The sequence below is a fragment of the Phodopus roborovskii genome, unplaced genomic scaffold (genome assembly GCF_943737965.1).
Source record: "Phodopus roborovskii unplaced genomic scaffold, PHOROB, whole genome shotgun sequence".
Taxonomy (NCBI): Eukaryota; Metazoa; Chordata; class Mammalia; order Rodentia; family Cricetidae; genus Phodopus; species Phodopus roborovskii.
Window position 1 is genome coordinate 46532651 of NW_026126433.1, and position 17910 is coordinate 46550560.

General features: G+C 39.4%; 1 protein-coding gene across 1 annotated transcript in view; it reads left to right on the forward strand.

The window, feature by feature from the left end:
* Sdccag8 (SHH signaling and ciliogenesis regulator SDCCAG8) overlaps window positions 1-17910 on the forward strand; it is a 195394-nt gene that overhangs the window by 6737 nt on the left and 170747 nt on the right. Inside the window, exons 2-6 of the mRNA XM_051186391.1 lie at window positions 3752-3904; window positions 5585-5670; window positions 7842-7955; window positions 9795-9920; window positions 15414-15554. Coding sequence (XP_051042348.1) covers window positions 3752-3904; window positions 5585-5670; window positions 7842-7955; window positions 9795-9920; window positions 15414-15554 — 620 coding nt within the window. The remainder of the gene's footprint in view (window positions 1-3751; window positions 3905-5584; window positions 5671-7841; window positions 7956-9794; window positions 9921-15413; window positions 15555-17910) is intronic.

Sequence of the window (17910 nt, forward strand, 5' to 3'; positions counted from 1 at the left end):
TTTTGTTCAAAACCATGGTAATGCCACCGCTGGCTAAGGAGCTGTTGGTGGGTCCTGTGGCTGGAGGAGGAGCTTTTTTTTTCCAGTGGTATAGCTATTGGTAAGCTGTCATGTTCCTAAGTAGGTCCACATCCGGACTCATGCAGGCCATCCTAATTAAACTCAGGGGTTTATAAAAGAACAACAACAGAATAGACCAATTTAAATAGTAGAAGGGGTCTAGAGGGAGTGGTGGGGTGAGGAAGAGTAATGGATGTGAAATATGATCAAAAAACAGTATATGTATGCACGTAAATTGTCAAAGTTTACAACAATCTTTTAAAATTTAACTTTGATGAAAAGAAGCACAGTGGTGAGCCAGGTGTTAAAACATAGAGAGGAGAGAAATCGGACTGATAAATGAGTAAGACACACTTTGACTTCAGTCTTTGAAGTACCTGCTCAGGGCTCATTGTATTGATTAATGTACTGGTTGATAATAGGCTGCAGAAATAGTGTTCACTTTCATTTATTTTCATGTGATCTATAGGGTATAGAGGTTCTGTTTGCATTTATATTCATAATAAGTTTATAGACAACCTGTGCAGAAGAGAAGAAATCAGAATGTATTCTGAGAAAGGCAACTGTTATCAGAGAATAGAGGAAACAGATAGTCTTTCTGGCTCTTGTTAGATAAACCTGTTGCCATGAGCAGCAGGTAGGAAATGATATCAGGACCCACCCTTCTAATCTGGTCTCCTTAAGTGTGAGCAGCAGTGAGCTGCATCTAGTGAGAAGTGGATTATGGGAGGTTCCGTTGCAGTGGCTCCAGCTAAAGAGTTAGGGCATTTCATCTGTCTTGAAGCATCTGAATTTATCCCTCTGGATTAAGTCAGTTTGTCATAGCCTAAGCATGCTGCTGAGGGAATTGAAAACACTTAGTGTGCTTTGAAATCTTACACTAAAATGATTTTAAAATGCCATTTACCTCCTTGATCTTAGTTTTAGGATGTGCATCTTGCAAAAATTCCTTCTCTGACCCTTACAACTGAATCAGTAGTTGCAAAGACAAAGCAAACAAACCAAAATTCATTTTTTGAGAGAGGTTGATTGCTGATCTCAGTGTCTTGTAATTTCATGTAATATTTTTGATGCAGTTTATCATGTAATACTGGTTGGTTCTGAAAAACTGAATAAAAATATTAGAAACAAGATTGGTAGGGTTATTGCAAGTTGACCTGCGGTCTGAGGATGTTGCTTAGTGACAGACCCCTTGTCCAGCATTCCCTTAGGCCCAGGGTTCAATCCCTAGGACCACAAAATAAATATATAAAGCAGGAACTCTGCCATTGTTGTAATCTCATGAAAGAGCTGTACCTAAAGGGACTTCCTACTGTGTACTTTTTTCGTGTAAGATTTTCCTCTTTCCTAATGTAGCTTCTTAGCTTTCAATTAGAGTAGGTATAAATAAATAATTATTCTTTCTCTTAGAAATGAAGTAATTTAATAGCTTTATGAAGCATTCTTTTAATGTTAGTCAAACCCTCTGTCTCCTTCCTAATGGATGCTGTAAAGACAAGTGCTTTATTTATAGATTTAAGGGCATAAATCTAAATGTCTGAATTGCATTGCATTGCATGGACCACTTTGATGTTCCTTTTCCGTTGACAAGTCTTTTCAGAAAATCCTGAGTTTTAGAAAACTGCCATTGCTCCTTGTATTGCTAAAACCAGGACTGCATCTAATCTGAAACCTAGAGTGAGTAAGAAGGGACCAGACCTGCCTATCAGTCAGCACCAGGCGTGTGTGCAGAGGAAGGTCTGTGGAAATCAGGTTGCTATGGGAAAACATAAATTTACCATGAAGACAATAGCATTTCACCATTCATCTCAGACAGGGGAGGCCGCTTCTTTTTAGTGTTAGCCATGTAAAGAGTGAGTTTCTGTAAATAAAGAAATCATGCTACATATTTTGTAATTACATATTTTGTAATATGGAGTATTTTTTTTGTTAAGTAATAGTTATTATGTTTGGTTCTAAACTTAAAAGCTAATGACATTGGAGAAAATACAGAATGTATGTTCATGAATGTTTTCCTAGATGCCTGATAATGAATTAGGCCTTTTAGAAGTAAGTGTGTGTGTGTGTGTGTGTGTGTGTGTAAGAGAATAACCTTGAAAACCTTGAATGTCTTTCCTCAGATGCTCTCCACCTTTATTTTTTGAGACTTAAGGCTGAAACTCATGAGTTCAGCTAGAGTGGCTGACTTATGACCGCAGGGATCCGCCTGTTCTCTGCCACACCAACAACGGGTTCACGTGTACTCTGCCACATGCAGCTTTTTACAAAGGTGTTGGGAATCCCAACTCAGATCCTAATGTTTGCAGAACAAGCACTTTACCACCAGTTTCCCCCCAACTTCATTTTCATGCCATTATAGTTAACTGGTCCCTGGAATCTTTTGCAGGCTACACTGAACGCTTAGGTGGAAAATAAGTAGAGGCGCTTCTTGTAGTCTCAGGGTCTGTCCCTAACCACTAACTTCTTTATATCCCTCTTCTTTAGCGTGGCCAGCTCTTAAGTAAGGAGTCCAAGAAAGAGAAAGCTAACCCTGCTGTTCCTTCTAAGGATGAGATGTAACTATCACTGTAGCCTGTTAATGAGAATTTAGGCCTGTGAGGAAGTGCAATGTGACCCTAAGGCTATTTTTAGAGATGAGCTATCATAATGTTATATGTAAAATTATTCCATCAAAGACAGTTTATGTCAGTTGTGTACTGGTCAGTTTCAGTTTCAATTCCAGGGGTGATCATTCATACTAACCAAGTGGCAGGTAGTCAGTCAGGACTGTACAGTAGGGGTTGCCACCTTGAGCACCCAGCTGTACCACTCTTGATCAGAACTAGGTCAGGCAGTTTGAATTCTTTTGGTGAGGCAGGGATGTCAAATCATCAGAGAAAATTTAGCTTCCCTGGGACAGAATGGTTCTGTCCACTCACTTCATAGCTCTAGGTTGGACAAGCAAGTCTCAAGCACTTAGGGAAAGGAAGAAACCTCCCCAGGATGGTGGTTATCTTGCCACAAAGGGAGAAGCTCTTCCATTCAGTCCTCTTTTCTGATTGTATTACTGCACTGGCTGGTTTTGTGTGTCAGCTTGACACAAACTAGAGTCATCAGAGAGGAAGGAGCCTCAATTGAGGAAATGCCTCCATAACATCCAGCTGTAAAGTATTTTCTCAATTAGTGATCAGTGGGGGAGGACCCAAGCCATGGTGGATGGTGCCATCCCTGGACTGGTGTTTCTGGATTCTATAAGAAAGCAGGTTGAGCAAGTCAGTAAGCAGAACTCCATAGCCTCTATATCAGTGCCTACCTCCAGCTTCCATCCCTGCTTCAGTTCCTGTTCTGACTTCCTCTTAATGATGAACTATGATCTGGAAGTGTGAGCCAAATAAGACCTCACCTCCCCAATTGCTTTTTGTTCATGGTGTTTCATTGCAGCTATAGAAACCCTAACTAGGCAATCACATACAGTGAATGTCCATGATGGCATGAGCAAACAGGAACTGTAGCAATTCCCAATTCTTAATTTCTAATTGTGAATGTCATCTTCTCTTACCTCTCTGTTATATTCCTTGTCTAGCTGGAGCTAGAATTCTACTTCTCCCCCATAAAGTTCCCTGAAATTCCTTTTGAGGATGCCTGGTTGACCAAGGCTCCTGTGAGAGCCTTCGTTTTATTAGCCCTGACTTTCATCAGGTTTTTGTTGCAGAACGTGCCAACAGAAGCATTCACCAATTGAAATGTGCTCTGAGAGATGTTGATGTCACTGTGGAAGAAAATGCACTGGATCCTTCCGCCAGCATCAACGTAGAGAATGAGGACACAGGGGTGGCCTGGCATGAACTGCAGCACAGCCATGCTGGTGAGTGTGACTGTCAGTCTGAGCATGAGTGGCACACAGGGCATTCTCCCAACTCTACAGAGCTGACTGCATTCTGTTGGCCACTCTACTGCTAAGTTTCTATTGCTGGGTAACAAAAGAGCAATGTAATTCCTTAACTTAGCTTTTTACTTTTGACTTCCAAAATCCTATGGATTTAAGTCATAAATCTTTAGGATGGAATAATAATACTTTTCTAACTTAACACTATTCCATCACCTACTCCAGTCAGATTTTCCCCTGCTGTCATCTTAACTATCCTTTTCACAGGCCTTATCTGAATCATTTGTCTTAGAAAGCAGCTGTCTCTTAGCAACCCCTGACCATGCATCCATATCTTTGTACCACAGTTCCTCATGATTGACACTTCTGATGCCTTTTCCACTCTTTTCCTAGTGCTGAAGTCCTGTTGACTACCACTGTTAGCACCTAAGTTCTGTTGACTACCACTGTTGGCATCTATGTCCTGTTGACTAGCACTGTTAGCACCTAAGTCCTCTTGACTACCAATGTTAGCACCTAAGTCCTGTTGACTACCACTATTAGCACCTAAGTCCTCTTGACTAGCACTGTTAGCATCTATGTCCTGTTGACTAGCACTGTTAGTACCTAAGTCCTGTTGACTACCACTATTAGCACCTAAGTCCTCTTGACTAGCACTGTTAGCATCTATGTCCTGTTGACTAGCACTGTTAGCACCTAAATCCTGTTGACTACCACTGTTGGCATCTATGTCCTGTTGACTAGCACTGTTAGCACCTAAGTCCTCTTGACTAGCACTGTTAGCATCTATGTCCTGTTGACTACCACTGTTAGCACCTAAGTCCTGTTGACTACCACTATTAGCATCTATGTGAAAACAAAGACATTGCTGTACTCTCTGTCCTTGCCTTGTGCACAGCTCTAGGATTACATTACAAGCTTACATATATCTACTAGTGTAACTATTGTGCTTATTATATTCTTACTTGAAAGGTAGTTTTTTTTTTCCATTCCTTTCTTTGTATCCCCAGGCAATACTAATAGTAGTTTAAGCAATATTTGCTGGATTGTTGTGTGGTAATAAAATGTTAGTCTATTTTCCATCACTATAACAATATCTTAGATTAACAAACTTCAAAGAATATATTTTTTCTGCATGAGACAGGGTCTTGCTATGAAGCTTTGGATGGCCAGGAACTCTCTGTGTAGATCAGGTGGACTTGAACTTGTGGTCATCCCCCTGCCTGGGCGGGGGGGGGGGGATGTGATGATATTACAGGAGTCCGCCAACATACCTGAACAGTTTATTTTGGCTTATTTTTACATGTCTTAGCCCATTATTGATTAGCCTTGCTCCTTTGGGCATGTGACAGGGCAGTTCTTCCAGGCAGGCACATGCAGATAGGTAAAATACTCACCTCATGCCAGGAAGGGTAAAAGAGAAAGGGGAGGTGGATCACATCCTTCCCAGTAACTCCAAGACTTCCCAAATTTAATAATTTGATTTAATAGTCAAATCCCCACCTCTTCATTAGGTCCTACCTCTTTTAATTTTGTTTATCGCCTAAGTGAGGGGAATTTTGTTCAATGCATGGTCTTTGGGGGACATTTACAACCTAAACTGTGTGTAACCTGTGGATTTCTAGCAAGGTCGATAAATTCATTGCTTTTGCTCTGTAGTCAATCAACTCAAAGCTTTGTTGCGCCAACAAGCAAGTAAGGACAATGAGATGTCTCCACCACGAAGACGAAAAATGTCCCCTTTGGTAAGTGTCACCCTTTGAAGCCTGACAAAAGCATGGGGTTTTGAGCTTTGCTTTATTTTCCTGTGTCATGCTGAGTATGTTGCACTCATTCCAGATTATATTCATAGGAATTTTAGGGAAAAAAACAAAAAACTTCATTTCTGATCATTTGAACTGAGAGAATCTTAATATTTCTAATTTATGTTTTAGGTTCAAAAGTATGAGTAACAGAACAGTTTGAGAAATGTATGCAAATATTAGTGAATATGTAAAAATACAATCAATTCAAAGGCATAATGTTTTAGAAATATTTTTTAGAAGTTCATGTCTATATTTAATCATTTATAGGTTACTAACTGTAATGTTAGACCCCTCCTTTTAATAGTGTTTTATTTAGTGTTATAACTAGTGAGAAACTATGCAGCATTTCTTTGAATTTGTATATACCTTGAAGATGTTATTATAGTTTGGATATCTGTATATTAAACTTAAAGAAAAGCACTAGATGTACTTCCCATCCCAACAATGCCTTAGTTTTACACTCAGGAGATCCACATGCTTCTAATGTGCCATACTGGCTATGAGAGTGCATTTCATGGTATAGTCTGAAAAGTGACTTCTCAGTACATATAAATACACAATACAGCAATACAGCTTAACATTCTTTTACATATGCTCCTGTAAATGAACTTGTGCATTTGTAAAGCAATGGGAAAGAAATTCTCCTGGTGCAGACCTTTTTCCCTACCCTGACTGAGTAATCTCCATCACACTAGTGCTCAGCTCTGTCTTCAAAGTTAATGAGTGCACAGGAACAAGCAGCAGCTATAGCACCTTCCTCTAATTGACTTGAAAGCACTCCATTCACCTTTGCTTTTAAGAGCATTCTAGAAACCAAAGCCAGCAGTAGTAAATGCACTGAATGATAAAATATCTTATTAAAATTATAATCAATAGCTATAAATATTGAATATATGAATGAAGTATATTTATATAAGCAAGAATTAAGCATAAATGTATGTACTGGGAAGAATACAGGGCTCCTGTTACTCTTTCTGTGAGTCTAAGCATGCCCCATATTTCTAGAATGCAGCATGCAGGCATTTCATTCAGTAGTCACACGAACTAGAATTGTAAGGTGGCCACTGCTGCTATGATTGCTAATATTTATATCTTACTTCAAGGATTTCTAAAGAGTTCTAAATATGTCATCTTCCCTAAAGATTACAAAAAATTATAGGACTTAGGCACAGTGCCTTTTTAGCAAGTCTATGACGTACATTGTAGACCTCAGGCCTAGATTATGATTTTGGCCTAGTTCAGGGATCATTCCTTTATATCCAGCCCTATTCTTAGAATGGAAAATACTTCAGTCAGGGATACTGCTCTGTCAATGCCATAAGAATCAACCGAGTGAGAAAGAGAAATTTCTCTTTGCAGGCCTTCCTATCAGGCTGACTGTTGACTGTCATTTCCCTTTTCCTGATTTCTTCTTCCTTAAAAACCAACAGCAGGAGAACTTTTTCTGAAAAGTCTTCTTGGACTCTTTAGGGCAGCTTGTGTGTCTCTTTTAGGGCTTAACCTTAGAGGATCTGTGCCCACAGATGCATAGTTTTGAACTGCAGCAAGATGAGGATCTCACACACACACTGCACAAGCCTAAAACATCCACTCAACAATAACAATGAAATGAAACCCCAAACTCCAGCATTTTTAATGTGCCCTTTAGAAATAGAATTTTGCTTGACTGGCATATATTTGACTTCCAAGCCCCTGTCTGAAGTCTCTTACTTGCTGAACTGATGTGCATTTTCAATTGGCACGCCTCTTCCAGGCAGGGTTTTGAAGAGAACTGTCCCTTATGTCTCAGCATCCCTGAATGGACTGTCACATTGTTAGGTAGTTAAGCAGGTAGCCATTCCAAGACAGTTACAGTATCCTTCTCTGAAAAAGAAACTCCATGTGTCATGTACTTTTAGTAACTGTTCACTTTCTGTCAAAAATAATACTCCTATGCTTATACTTGTGGAATTTATAGGATAAAGACATAAATAATCTGTGTATTCTGTGATCTGGCATACTCTGATTTATTATTCGCTTATGTCACACCAGAACCAAATTACATGTAGAGAGGATAACGAGATGATTCTGTGCTAAATGTGGGGCTACTTAATTTGTTCTTTCTCCCTTAGCAGCCATCAGAATGTGAGGACAATAGTATGCCTACTGTATACAACCTTGTTCCCATCATCAATGACCAGTCTCAGTACATTCATCATTTAGAAGCAGAAGTTAAGTTCTGCAAGGTAAGTTGCTTATTAAGACTTCAATATATGTCAATTATACTTTATATTGAAGCTTGTTCTTAATTTCCATGTTTACTGAGATCTACTGATAAGGGCTGTTCTTATGTGGTACTCTCCATCATGCCACTTCTGATTGTTTAACTCCCTAGCAGTCCTTGTTACTGTTTTGTTGAATGCTGTTGGTGGTCAGCATTTGTAAGGGTCACTAAGTAGCTTTGCCGGTTCTCCCAGGTTCCTGCCTTGAATCCCTGCCCTGACTTCCTTCATTGCTGTATGTAATCAGGAAGTGTGAACTAAATGAATCTTTTCCTCCTCCAAGTTGCTTCTGGTATTTCTCACACACCAGAGACCAAACTAGAACAGTAAGCCTTTACTGTGAGGCCTTGTGTTTATGACTAGAAGTTAGGCTGTTTTTAGTTTGCTTTTACTATAAACATTCTTCCATGGACTTGGCAATTGTCTCCTAGTTGTCTTTAGCTTTCCTTAGAGAATGCTTGAATTCTGTAGATTGAATTTCTCCACTGTTGTATGGGAGCCCTGTATGGTAAAGCACTGGAGGGGACATGGTTCTGTCTAATCCTGAGTCCCTTTCACATTTCATTGAGCCTGAGCCCTGGGGGCAGGAGGGTGGAGAGGACTAGGGGTTGTGTGCTTATTATCCCATCCCATTTAGGCTTTAAGAAAGCCAGGGTCTATATGTCCTTGAAAGTGTTTTCACCCAAGGCAGAGAACACAGGCTCCTGGGCATATTTCACAAGTGCTGCTTTGCCACTTCCTAGCATGTGGATTTATTTCTAGTCTTTACTTTGAGTACTTGTTAGTCATGGAATTAAAACTCTGAGGGGGTCCTTGATCTCCCTAGAGTTTTAAAATCTTAAACTGATCCATACTGAGCTTTGAACCATTAATCAATTATAATTTGGATTTTCCTTTGTAAGTACTGGTTTCTGCAGAGGTTTTTTCCTTGGGTATTGCAATTCTCCAATTTAGAGGAGCATCTTTCTTTGTGACTTTATTTCATAGTGGGTCTAAGAAGAATTTTGATTTTCAGATTGTTAATCTTTTTTATTAGAGAAATTGGGTTGATATTCTTCTCTAAGCTCAATTACATGTCAGATGGAAAACTGGAATTTTGAAACTATTTTTCAAATTACATCATTTAATTACAGGTTTTTTTTCCTCTTAAAGTAGGTAAAAGAAATCTGCATGTTACATAATAGCTTTTGATTATAGAAGTAATGAATATTAGGTTAAGCTTTCATATAATTGAGTTTTGTTTTCAGAAAGTGAGGTTCTACTCAGTAGCTATTCAAGTCATGACTTCTCTAGTTCCTTCTATTACACACTGCTAGGCCAATGATGTACATAAACTAAGAATGCTCAAATGTTAGAGCAGCCTGCTTCATTTGTGGGTTTTCTAGGCACTGGTTTATACACACGGCAATTTCCCTGTCTTTGTCTCTCCTTCCATTTAGTTCTCTTTTGACTTTTGACTATTTGCTTTTCAGCAGTCTGCCTCATTTGGAAGAAATTCTCTTAGATAATCATTTTAAATAAGATTTTTCTCTAGTCCTTTATTCCTTGAAGAAACAAACTTCCAGAAAAAGAACACATTTGTGATATGGCCATCAGCAGGTTTCAACTGTCTGCCAAGTAACCCAACTACTTGATAAAATTACCTAATCTTGGTTTCCTTTTTTGCCTTCATATAATTGTTGTATTCAGGAAATTGATAGTATAAGTCTTCCATAATTTATTTCATGCTAGATTCCATAGTAATTAGCAAATATAAGTATTGCTTAAAATGCTTTAACATATTTTGATTTCTACTTTTTACAGGATGAATTATCTGGAATGAAAAATAGGGTTCAGGTAGTTGTACTTGAGAATGAAAGGCTCCAGCAAGAACTGAAATCTCAAAGACAGGAGGAGACCCTGAAGGAACAGACACTTCTGGATGCATCTGTGAGTGGTGTTTATAATCACAATCTTTATTTTGAATGTTTCTTCCTACCCTTTATCCCAGTTTTTCAACTTTGTCCACATTTTTGACATAATATTGTCATCCACAAAGCTCAAGAAGCATGAAGTTGAGTTACAAAGAAACAGAAACAAAACCAAAAAAAAAAAATCTCATAGTACTTTAAGGAAGTTGATTATTTCATGTTGGGTTACATTCATAGCTATTCTGGGGCTCATATGGATCATGATACACTGGGCCCATCTCTTTGAAGTTTGGTGAAAGTGTGATGCTCAAATTTGCATGGTGCTTCAAAAGTTAGAATCAGCTGTGGTGGGGTGGATTTACAAGTACCCAAGTCTCTCCAGTTTCTCCTCTGAGCATGCTCTTGTGCCGTTTCCATGTGGAAAGAGGAACCTGCAAGCACAGAACGTGTTATATAGGCGGAACTGTGCTACATTTAGAAATGGTTCAGATCTTACTCGGCTCTGTTGACCTTCTCTGGGTTTTTCTTGAGGTCTAAGATCTTAGTATGATGAACAGCATGGTACAGTGAAAAAACTCAGATCTGTGAGGCTGAGACTCAAGAGTCTTCCTCTGTTTTCATTTCTGATGGTATTTACTAAGTAGTTAATGACCCTTGCATGGCTTAACCTCAGTGATAATTAATGATTTGAGAAGCTTTACCCACATCAGGATCTACATTAAAAGTTCTTGGGTTCTACTCTCCAAGAGTCTGATTTTCCTGGTCTGGTTGGGTCCTGAGAATATAAGCTTCAAGTTGCCTATGGCATTCTAGTATCAGTGGCCAAACTTTGAAGAAGAGTGGGCCAAGCTATCTTTAGAATTCTGTGATACAAAGTTCTTGGAATTATCTTTAAATTGTGTATAAATTTAATATCTATTACTTATCAAAGATACTTTTGCATTGGAAGTGTTTTCTCACACTTTTCCCATGGGACACAGCTGATCATAGCCTGTTCTTTGTGAGACAAATTTTACCTTCCATGGGAGAGTTTTTTTTTTTTTTAATTTTTTTATTTATTTTACATACCAACCACATTTTCCCCCTCCTTCCTCTCCTTCTGTCCCCTCCTCCCACCTCATTTTTTCACTCCCTCCTACCCACTCCTCAAAAAAAGTAAAGCTTCCTATGGTAGTCAACAAAGCATGGCATATTAAGTTGAGACAGGACCAAGCTCCTCCCCCCTTCATTAAGGCTGTGTGAGGCATCCCACCATAGGGAATGGGCTCCAAAGAGCCAGCTCATATGTTGGCTCATATGCAGGTATAGATCCTGGTCCCATTAATAGGGGCCCCACAAACAGACCAAGCTACACAGGGCATAGGTCGGTCCCATGCAAGTTCCCTAGCTGTCAGTGTAGAGTCCATGAATTCTTATAAGCTCAGGTCAGCTCTCTGTGGGTTTCCATGGGAGAGTTTTAATGCTTGCTGGTTGTGGCTTACTTTGTCATGGCCTTTGTGGGGTTTCTTTACTTAAGTGTCATTAGTAAATCAGCTCTATTAAGAAGAATATGTGAGAGCCTTGATGACCATCTTATTTTGGTTTTGAAGCTTCCTTGCCTCAGTCTGACTCAGTGTTTCATTTCTAATCCTTGAATCATGTTTGTAAAAATTTGCTGTTGAGAAGCATCAGAAAGCTCACCAGCAGATTGATGATTAATATTCCCATTTGTTTTTCTGTGTTTCCTTTTACATTTGTGACAAATTACTTACCCTTATAATTTGAGTATCAAATTGAAAAAGACATACCACCCTATAAAAAGTATTGGGAATATCCCATTTTAAAAAAAGTCTTGTGCTTTTCTTAAAACTAATCAGTGAGTCAATTATTCATGGTTTTCAATATTTATACAGTGGCAAAGAAGGGGAAAAGAGGAAGTGAAGTGAGAGGAAATCAGGCAGACAAGTGAATAAGAGGCCAGCAGGAGTGAGCAATGCATGGGGGAAGGAAGTGATGGGCACAGCACATCTGCCTGGCAGTCTGAGCACAGAGTATTTGCCAAAAGAAAACTACAGCCATAATGTGAGAATAAACATGGTTCCAGAGAGGTTTTGCTGTCGGTCTTACTCATTCACATAAAATGAAAAGTGCTGCAAAGATTGAAATGACTGCTGTAGGTATGCTACTGACACTCTAGTCTTCTGGGTCTCCACTCTTACAGAACAGTTGTTCCTACTTTTTGCTTGGATAAATAAACAGATGTTTCACCAGTGCATACTGTATTCCAGTCAAGATGAATAAGACTTTTTAGGGAATCTTAACTGTTGGTAGGTTAAGTATGTTTTTCCTAAGGGAGAATAGACTCATCATTATTTTTTTAATTTTTATGTTCATTGGAGTTTTGTCTGCATGAATACCTGTGTAAAGATATCAGAAGCCCTAGAACTGAAGTTATAGGCTCAGGAGTGAGATGCCACATGGGTGCTGGGAATTGAACCCATGTCCTTTGGAAGAGTAGCCAGTGCTTTTAACTGCTGAGCCATCTCTCCAGCCCCTAAGAGTAGGCTTTTTTAGTGATGCAAATGCTAACACTAAATCTCAGAGATGCTTTTGGTTAATTGAACTTAGATATCCCAGTGTTGTACAATGTTCTCTTTTGTGAATAACTGAAATGGTGACGTTTGTCCTGAATGTATGGGTTTGCCAGGCACTGTATCAAGCCTGTTATTTATCTTGTATTAGTTCAGCTTCACAATAACCCTATAAGGCAGGTGTTATTTGTATTTTTCAGAGGAGAAAGTTAAAATATATAGTAGTTAAGTAGCCTTAGCCTAAGTAACTGGTATACTGTCCCAGAACTGGAAAATGGTAAAGCAAGGACTGGAGTCCAGGACTGTCTGGCTCCTGAGCCTATTCCCCTAACCTTGTATTGTGCTGCCTGTCTGTAAGAAATGCTCATACCACACAAGACCTTATTGACATGAGATTCTTCTCAGAAAAGAGAGGAGTCTTTTCTGTTTTTGATTTTATCTCTGCACTTGCAAGCTAGCCAACAAGAGTTGGAACTTTTGGCCTAGTTGATGACCTAGATGTTATAAAAGAAAAATGGTGATCATATTTTATAACTAAAACTGTATAGGGCTGGAGAGATGTCTCAGCAGTTAAGAGCACTGACTGCTCCTCCAGAGAACCTGGGTTCATTCCCAGCACCCACATGGCAGCTCATCAGGAGAAGTGAGCATGGGGGAAGGAAGTGAGGGCACAGCACATTTGCCTGGCAGTCTGAGAACAGCATATTTGCCAAAAGAATGTGCACATGGACATGCATGTAGGCAAAATCCAGTGTACAGAAAATAAAAATGATACATTATTTTAAGGAAACCATAAAACTAAAGTATACATCATTCATTTTTAAATCATTTTCAAATTCTCATGAAATCTCCTTTCCAGGAAAGTTTTCCCTGTACTTAAAAGGTATAATAATATTGAGATATGTTGCTTATTAGAAAATTTGGTACTTCCTCAAAGATTTAGATGGGCATAAACATTCTGAGTCATTTTCTTTATGTTTCTGACAATAAATAAGATGTTTTCAATGGTTTTAAGGATTTAAAAAATGTCAAAGTTTTTAAAAGCTATCTGTAAAAGACAAGCACTTCCTTCTAAATAATGATAATATTTTACATCATGAGTCAGCATCTGTAGTCTACATGTTTTAGCCAGTTTGTCTAGAGGAGATTAGTGCTCTGATCCTCTGGTGACTTTGAATATGAGCAATCTTGCAAGAGTCAGCCCTACTTACACAATAGGTTGTAAACTTATTGCCCCCTTGATTGTTCAGTTTCCTCTTCTCGCCCCTGCTGCTTTACCTCTGGTAACAGTGAGCTTTCTATGAACACTCCTGAGGGCACTCTGCTCATTCCCACTCCAGGTTTTCTTGGGAGGCTCCCCCTAAATGGTACATTAGGACCAAAACCTTTCCAGAAAACTAATTTGAATTTCTGATTCCTCTCAACATCCTTTCTCTATTTTGGCTTAGTTCTCATATGGGGGTATTGCAATGTCTTTGAGAAGAAATGATCTTTTCTTGGCTTAAAGAGCTATGGTCTTGGGAAACTCAATGATCACCAAAGCCACCAAAAGCCAGTGGCTTTCAAGTTCTTGTCTAGCAAATTAGAGAAATGAAGATCACAGATCATAGAGGGTCATTTATTATAGGTTCATAGGTGGGATGGAGGGGAGGTGGGAGAGGTAATAAGAGAGAGAGAGAAAGAGAGAGAGAGAGAGAAATACTAAGCTCCTATATAGCAGGAGGAGTTCTACATGAGGTGCCATCACATCAAACTTCTGGCCTGGGGCTTTTAAAAGAACTTCCTGCAGAAACTGGCATGAGGTATGAGGAGGAGGAGGGGGCCAAGATGGAAGTGGAGTTGACCTTACTTGTTTCTCTGGCATACCTGTAGCCCAGAACTTACCTTTTAGACTCTTAATTGTCTGCTTTGGTGTGTGTGTTCCCTTATTAGACTGGTAAACCCCTTGGAGCTGAGCTTTGTCATTTTTACTTTTGTCTTCCAAGTTATTAGCACAGTTGTTTTTAGCATAATACACATACACATGTATATACTTGTATGCATACAGTAGGTGCTATACACATGCCTGCCCTAAACTGAGCTTGCAAGAGACTATGGAGTAGAATTAGCACTGCTTTAGAATGCCATGGGCCACATTACAGATTAGTGTGGCACTGCTGCATATATTGAATGTCTGGGGGCCTCCCCTTCTTTATAAGTATTGCATCCTTTGGCACTTAGCAAAGGATCAGGGATTAATGGTTGTTCTAAATTAATTTAAATATGGTAGTCCTTACCACCTGAATACATTTCCCAGGTTTTTAAATTGCTTATCCCCTTGAATGTTGAAAGCCAGATTTTAAACTGATTATAGGTTCATCAAAGTTGATCAACTGTGAGCCAGCATTTAGTACTATTTTTAATGAAGAACAATTACCTGCCTTACCTTTACTTTTATGGTGATGTGGATTTCTGTTCCCACATGGTAATGGCCTGTTTGCTTATGACACATTTTTGCTATGTATCCTGTTCCCCGCTACTCCTTTTTTAGTCCCTGACATGTGTGATACACGTCATTTCTATTTGCTGCCACATGTGTTCTATTTTTCTTTCCCTTTTTTGATACTGAAAATGGTCCCCAGGGCCTTGCATTAGGCTCTATGGAATATGGAAAATGAAAGTCAAACTGAGACTGAGCTATCAGTTTTCCATGGAGAATGGTGACTACATAGGCATCCAGGCATCTCTGTGGATATTTGGGTTATTCTCTACACATGTGGGCTCTTGACCCTGGACTACCCATTTCCAGCATAGCCCTAATAGCATGAACATGCAAAGTAATGCTTGACTTAGAGCCTCAGCATGTGCATTTCCTCATGGGTGGGAACCATGGTTCCATTTATAGTCTGTGTATTTATTTCATGTTGAATGCCAGCTGCAACTAATGGCGTATTTTATTTTAGGGAAACATTCAGGATTCTTGGATTAAGACAGGAGAAAGTTCTAGGGTGGATGAAGCTACAAAGAGACCATTTTCTCATGGTGATGCTGAAACTGGGAAAACTACATCCACTGGTGATGCTGAAAAATGGAAGTTAGAGCTGGTGAGTGTGGGCTGGTCTTTTGTTATGCATCTCTTTTCTTTTTAGTCTCTTGAGTTATACCTGGAAGCAGACTTGTTGGATCATATGGTCATTCTTCGCCTTTACCCTTTGCTTATTAGCGCTAACCATTTCAGCCACTCTTCAACTCAACAGCACTTTGTTCTGCCTTCCCACATCCTCTCTCCAACCCCTGCAAGGGATCTGTTGTGTCAGTTGTTGTATTTTTTCTATTCTAGAGTTTTTTGGGGTTTTTTTTTTTTTTTTTTTTTTTTTTTTTGTTGTTGTTTTTGGTTCCTTTTTGGAACTTCCCCTGCTTTCTCTAGTTCTTTGGCTGCCTTCAAGGCAGTTGCTTAAAGCTGTTTCGTTAGTAAGTCTGATGTCTGTGGGTTCTCAAAGGTGTCTTTTCTATTTATCCTGTCCATGGCCCTATGGGTTTTTGTTTTCTTTTGTTTTAATTTTAACTTATTATTTAATGTATGGATGCAGGCCAGAAGAGGGCACCAGATCTCATCACAGATGGTTGTGAGCCACCATGTGGTTTCTGGGAATGGGACTCAGGGCCTCTGGAAGAGCAGCTAGTGCTCTTAAACTCTGAGCCATCCCTCTAGCTCCAACCCTATGTTTTTAATCTCCTTTATTCCCAAACCTTGCAGGCAGTTGAGTATATTCCTATCTGTGTTCCTTGCCTCCCGCTTTCACTTTGCCACCTGACAGTACAGTCAGCCTGCTCTTTTAAGGTAGCAAGTGAGCTCCACCCCAGAACAGTTTTGATAGCACATGTACCCATTCCACAGGCTCTTCCTTAACATTTCTAACATTGACACAACTTAGATACATCTGAGTGCTATGGCCCATGATTTGGCTCTGAAAGAGCACTCGTGTAATTATTCCATGGATCAGGATATTTTTAACCACTCTTGTGCTCCACGGGCTCTGCTGTGCTCCCTGCCATTCCCTGTCTCTCCATCCCTGTAGCTTGTCACCATCCTGACTCTTATGAACATTTGCCAAGAATGCATTACTGACCATTGTACTTGATTCTTGCCCATTAAAGAAAAGATATATAAGATGGACTTTTATAATGGTGTATATTCTTTTGTACACATTGTCTGTCCCCATTCTCCCCACCTGCCCTCCCCTTTTTCTTTTAAATTTAGTTTGACTTTTAGAGACAGGGTCTCATATAGCCCAGGATGGCCTTGAACTCACTGTGGTGCCAAATCTAGCTTTGAACTCAACCTTTCTGCCTCTACTTCTCAAGTGCTGAGATTATATGTGTGTCCCACCAATTTATCTTTCTTTCCCACCACTGTATTTCTATTCATGTTACTACATGTGGCAGGAGCCTATCTGTTTTCATTGAGGGGCCACTAGATGAATGTACTACGATTGACTCATCTAGTGTTGATGGATATTGGTGTTGTTTCTAGCTTGGTGTCCCTGTACTGCTGCAGAGGACTTTCATTGTGCCTGTGAAGGTGCATCTCACACATTTCTATGTATAGGTCCCTGAGAATGCAATTCCTGGTCTTAGGCTATGTCAGTGTTCAACTTGGACTGAATATTAATGGCTGTCTTCCAAGCTGTTCTTTACCAGTTTACACCCTGTCAGCGGCACAGGCATGATCCTGACATTCTAAGGCCTTCTTCATATGCTACCAGCAATTGGGGGGGGGGTGTTTGTTTTTTATGTGCTTGTCTGTTTCAAATAAAGTCTCTCTATGTAGCCCAGGGTGGTCTGGAACTCACTATGTACCCCAGGCTATTCTTGAGTTATGACAAGTCTCCTACCTCTGAGTGCTGCTTCTCCTTATTTTATTATATTTATCTGATACATTGATTTGGGGGAAGTTCTTTATATATTCAGGTACAAGGCTTTCACACATACACACACAGTACATACACATGTTTTACTATGTATAGTAAGTTTGTAGTCTCATTTTTTAGTGAGTTGCTTACTTTTTAATCCTTCTGGTAACTAATTGCTTGCTTCATTTATAAAGATTTCATTGTTTATTCATCCAGTAGTGCCTTTTGTGTGTTCTTTAAAAAGTCCCTTCCTACCTAGACACAACAGTATTTTCCTAAAGTGTTTTCCAGAGAGTATAGCTGGGCCTTTTACATTTAGATATGCAATCTGTCCAGAATTCATGTTGGTAAGTGACATGAAGCACACAGATCACATTTTATTTTTCCACTATGCATTTATCAATATAACAGAGTTCTATTTATTGAAAAGTTAGTCTTTTTCATTCATGATTTACTTTCTGCATTTTGTTTTTGTTGTGCTGAGGGTTCATCCCAAGACCTTGCACATGTAAGGCAAGCATACTCTCGTGAAGCTTCCCCTGTATCA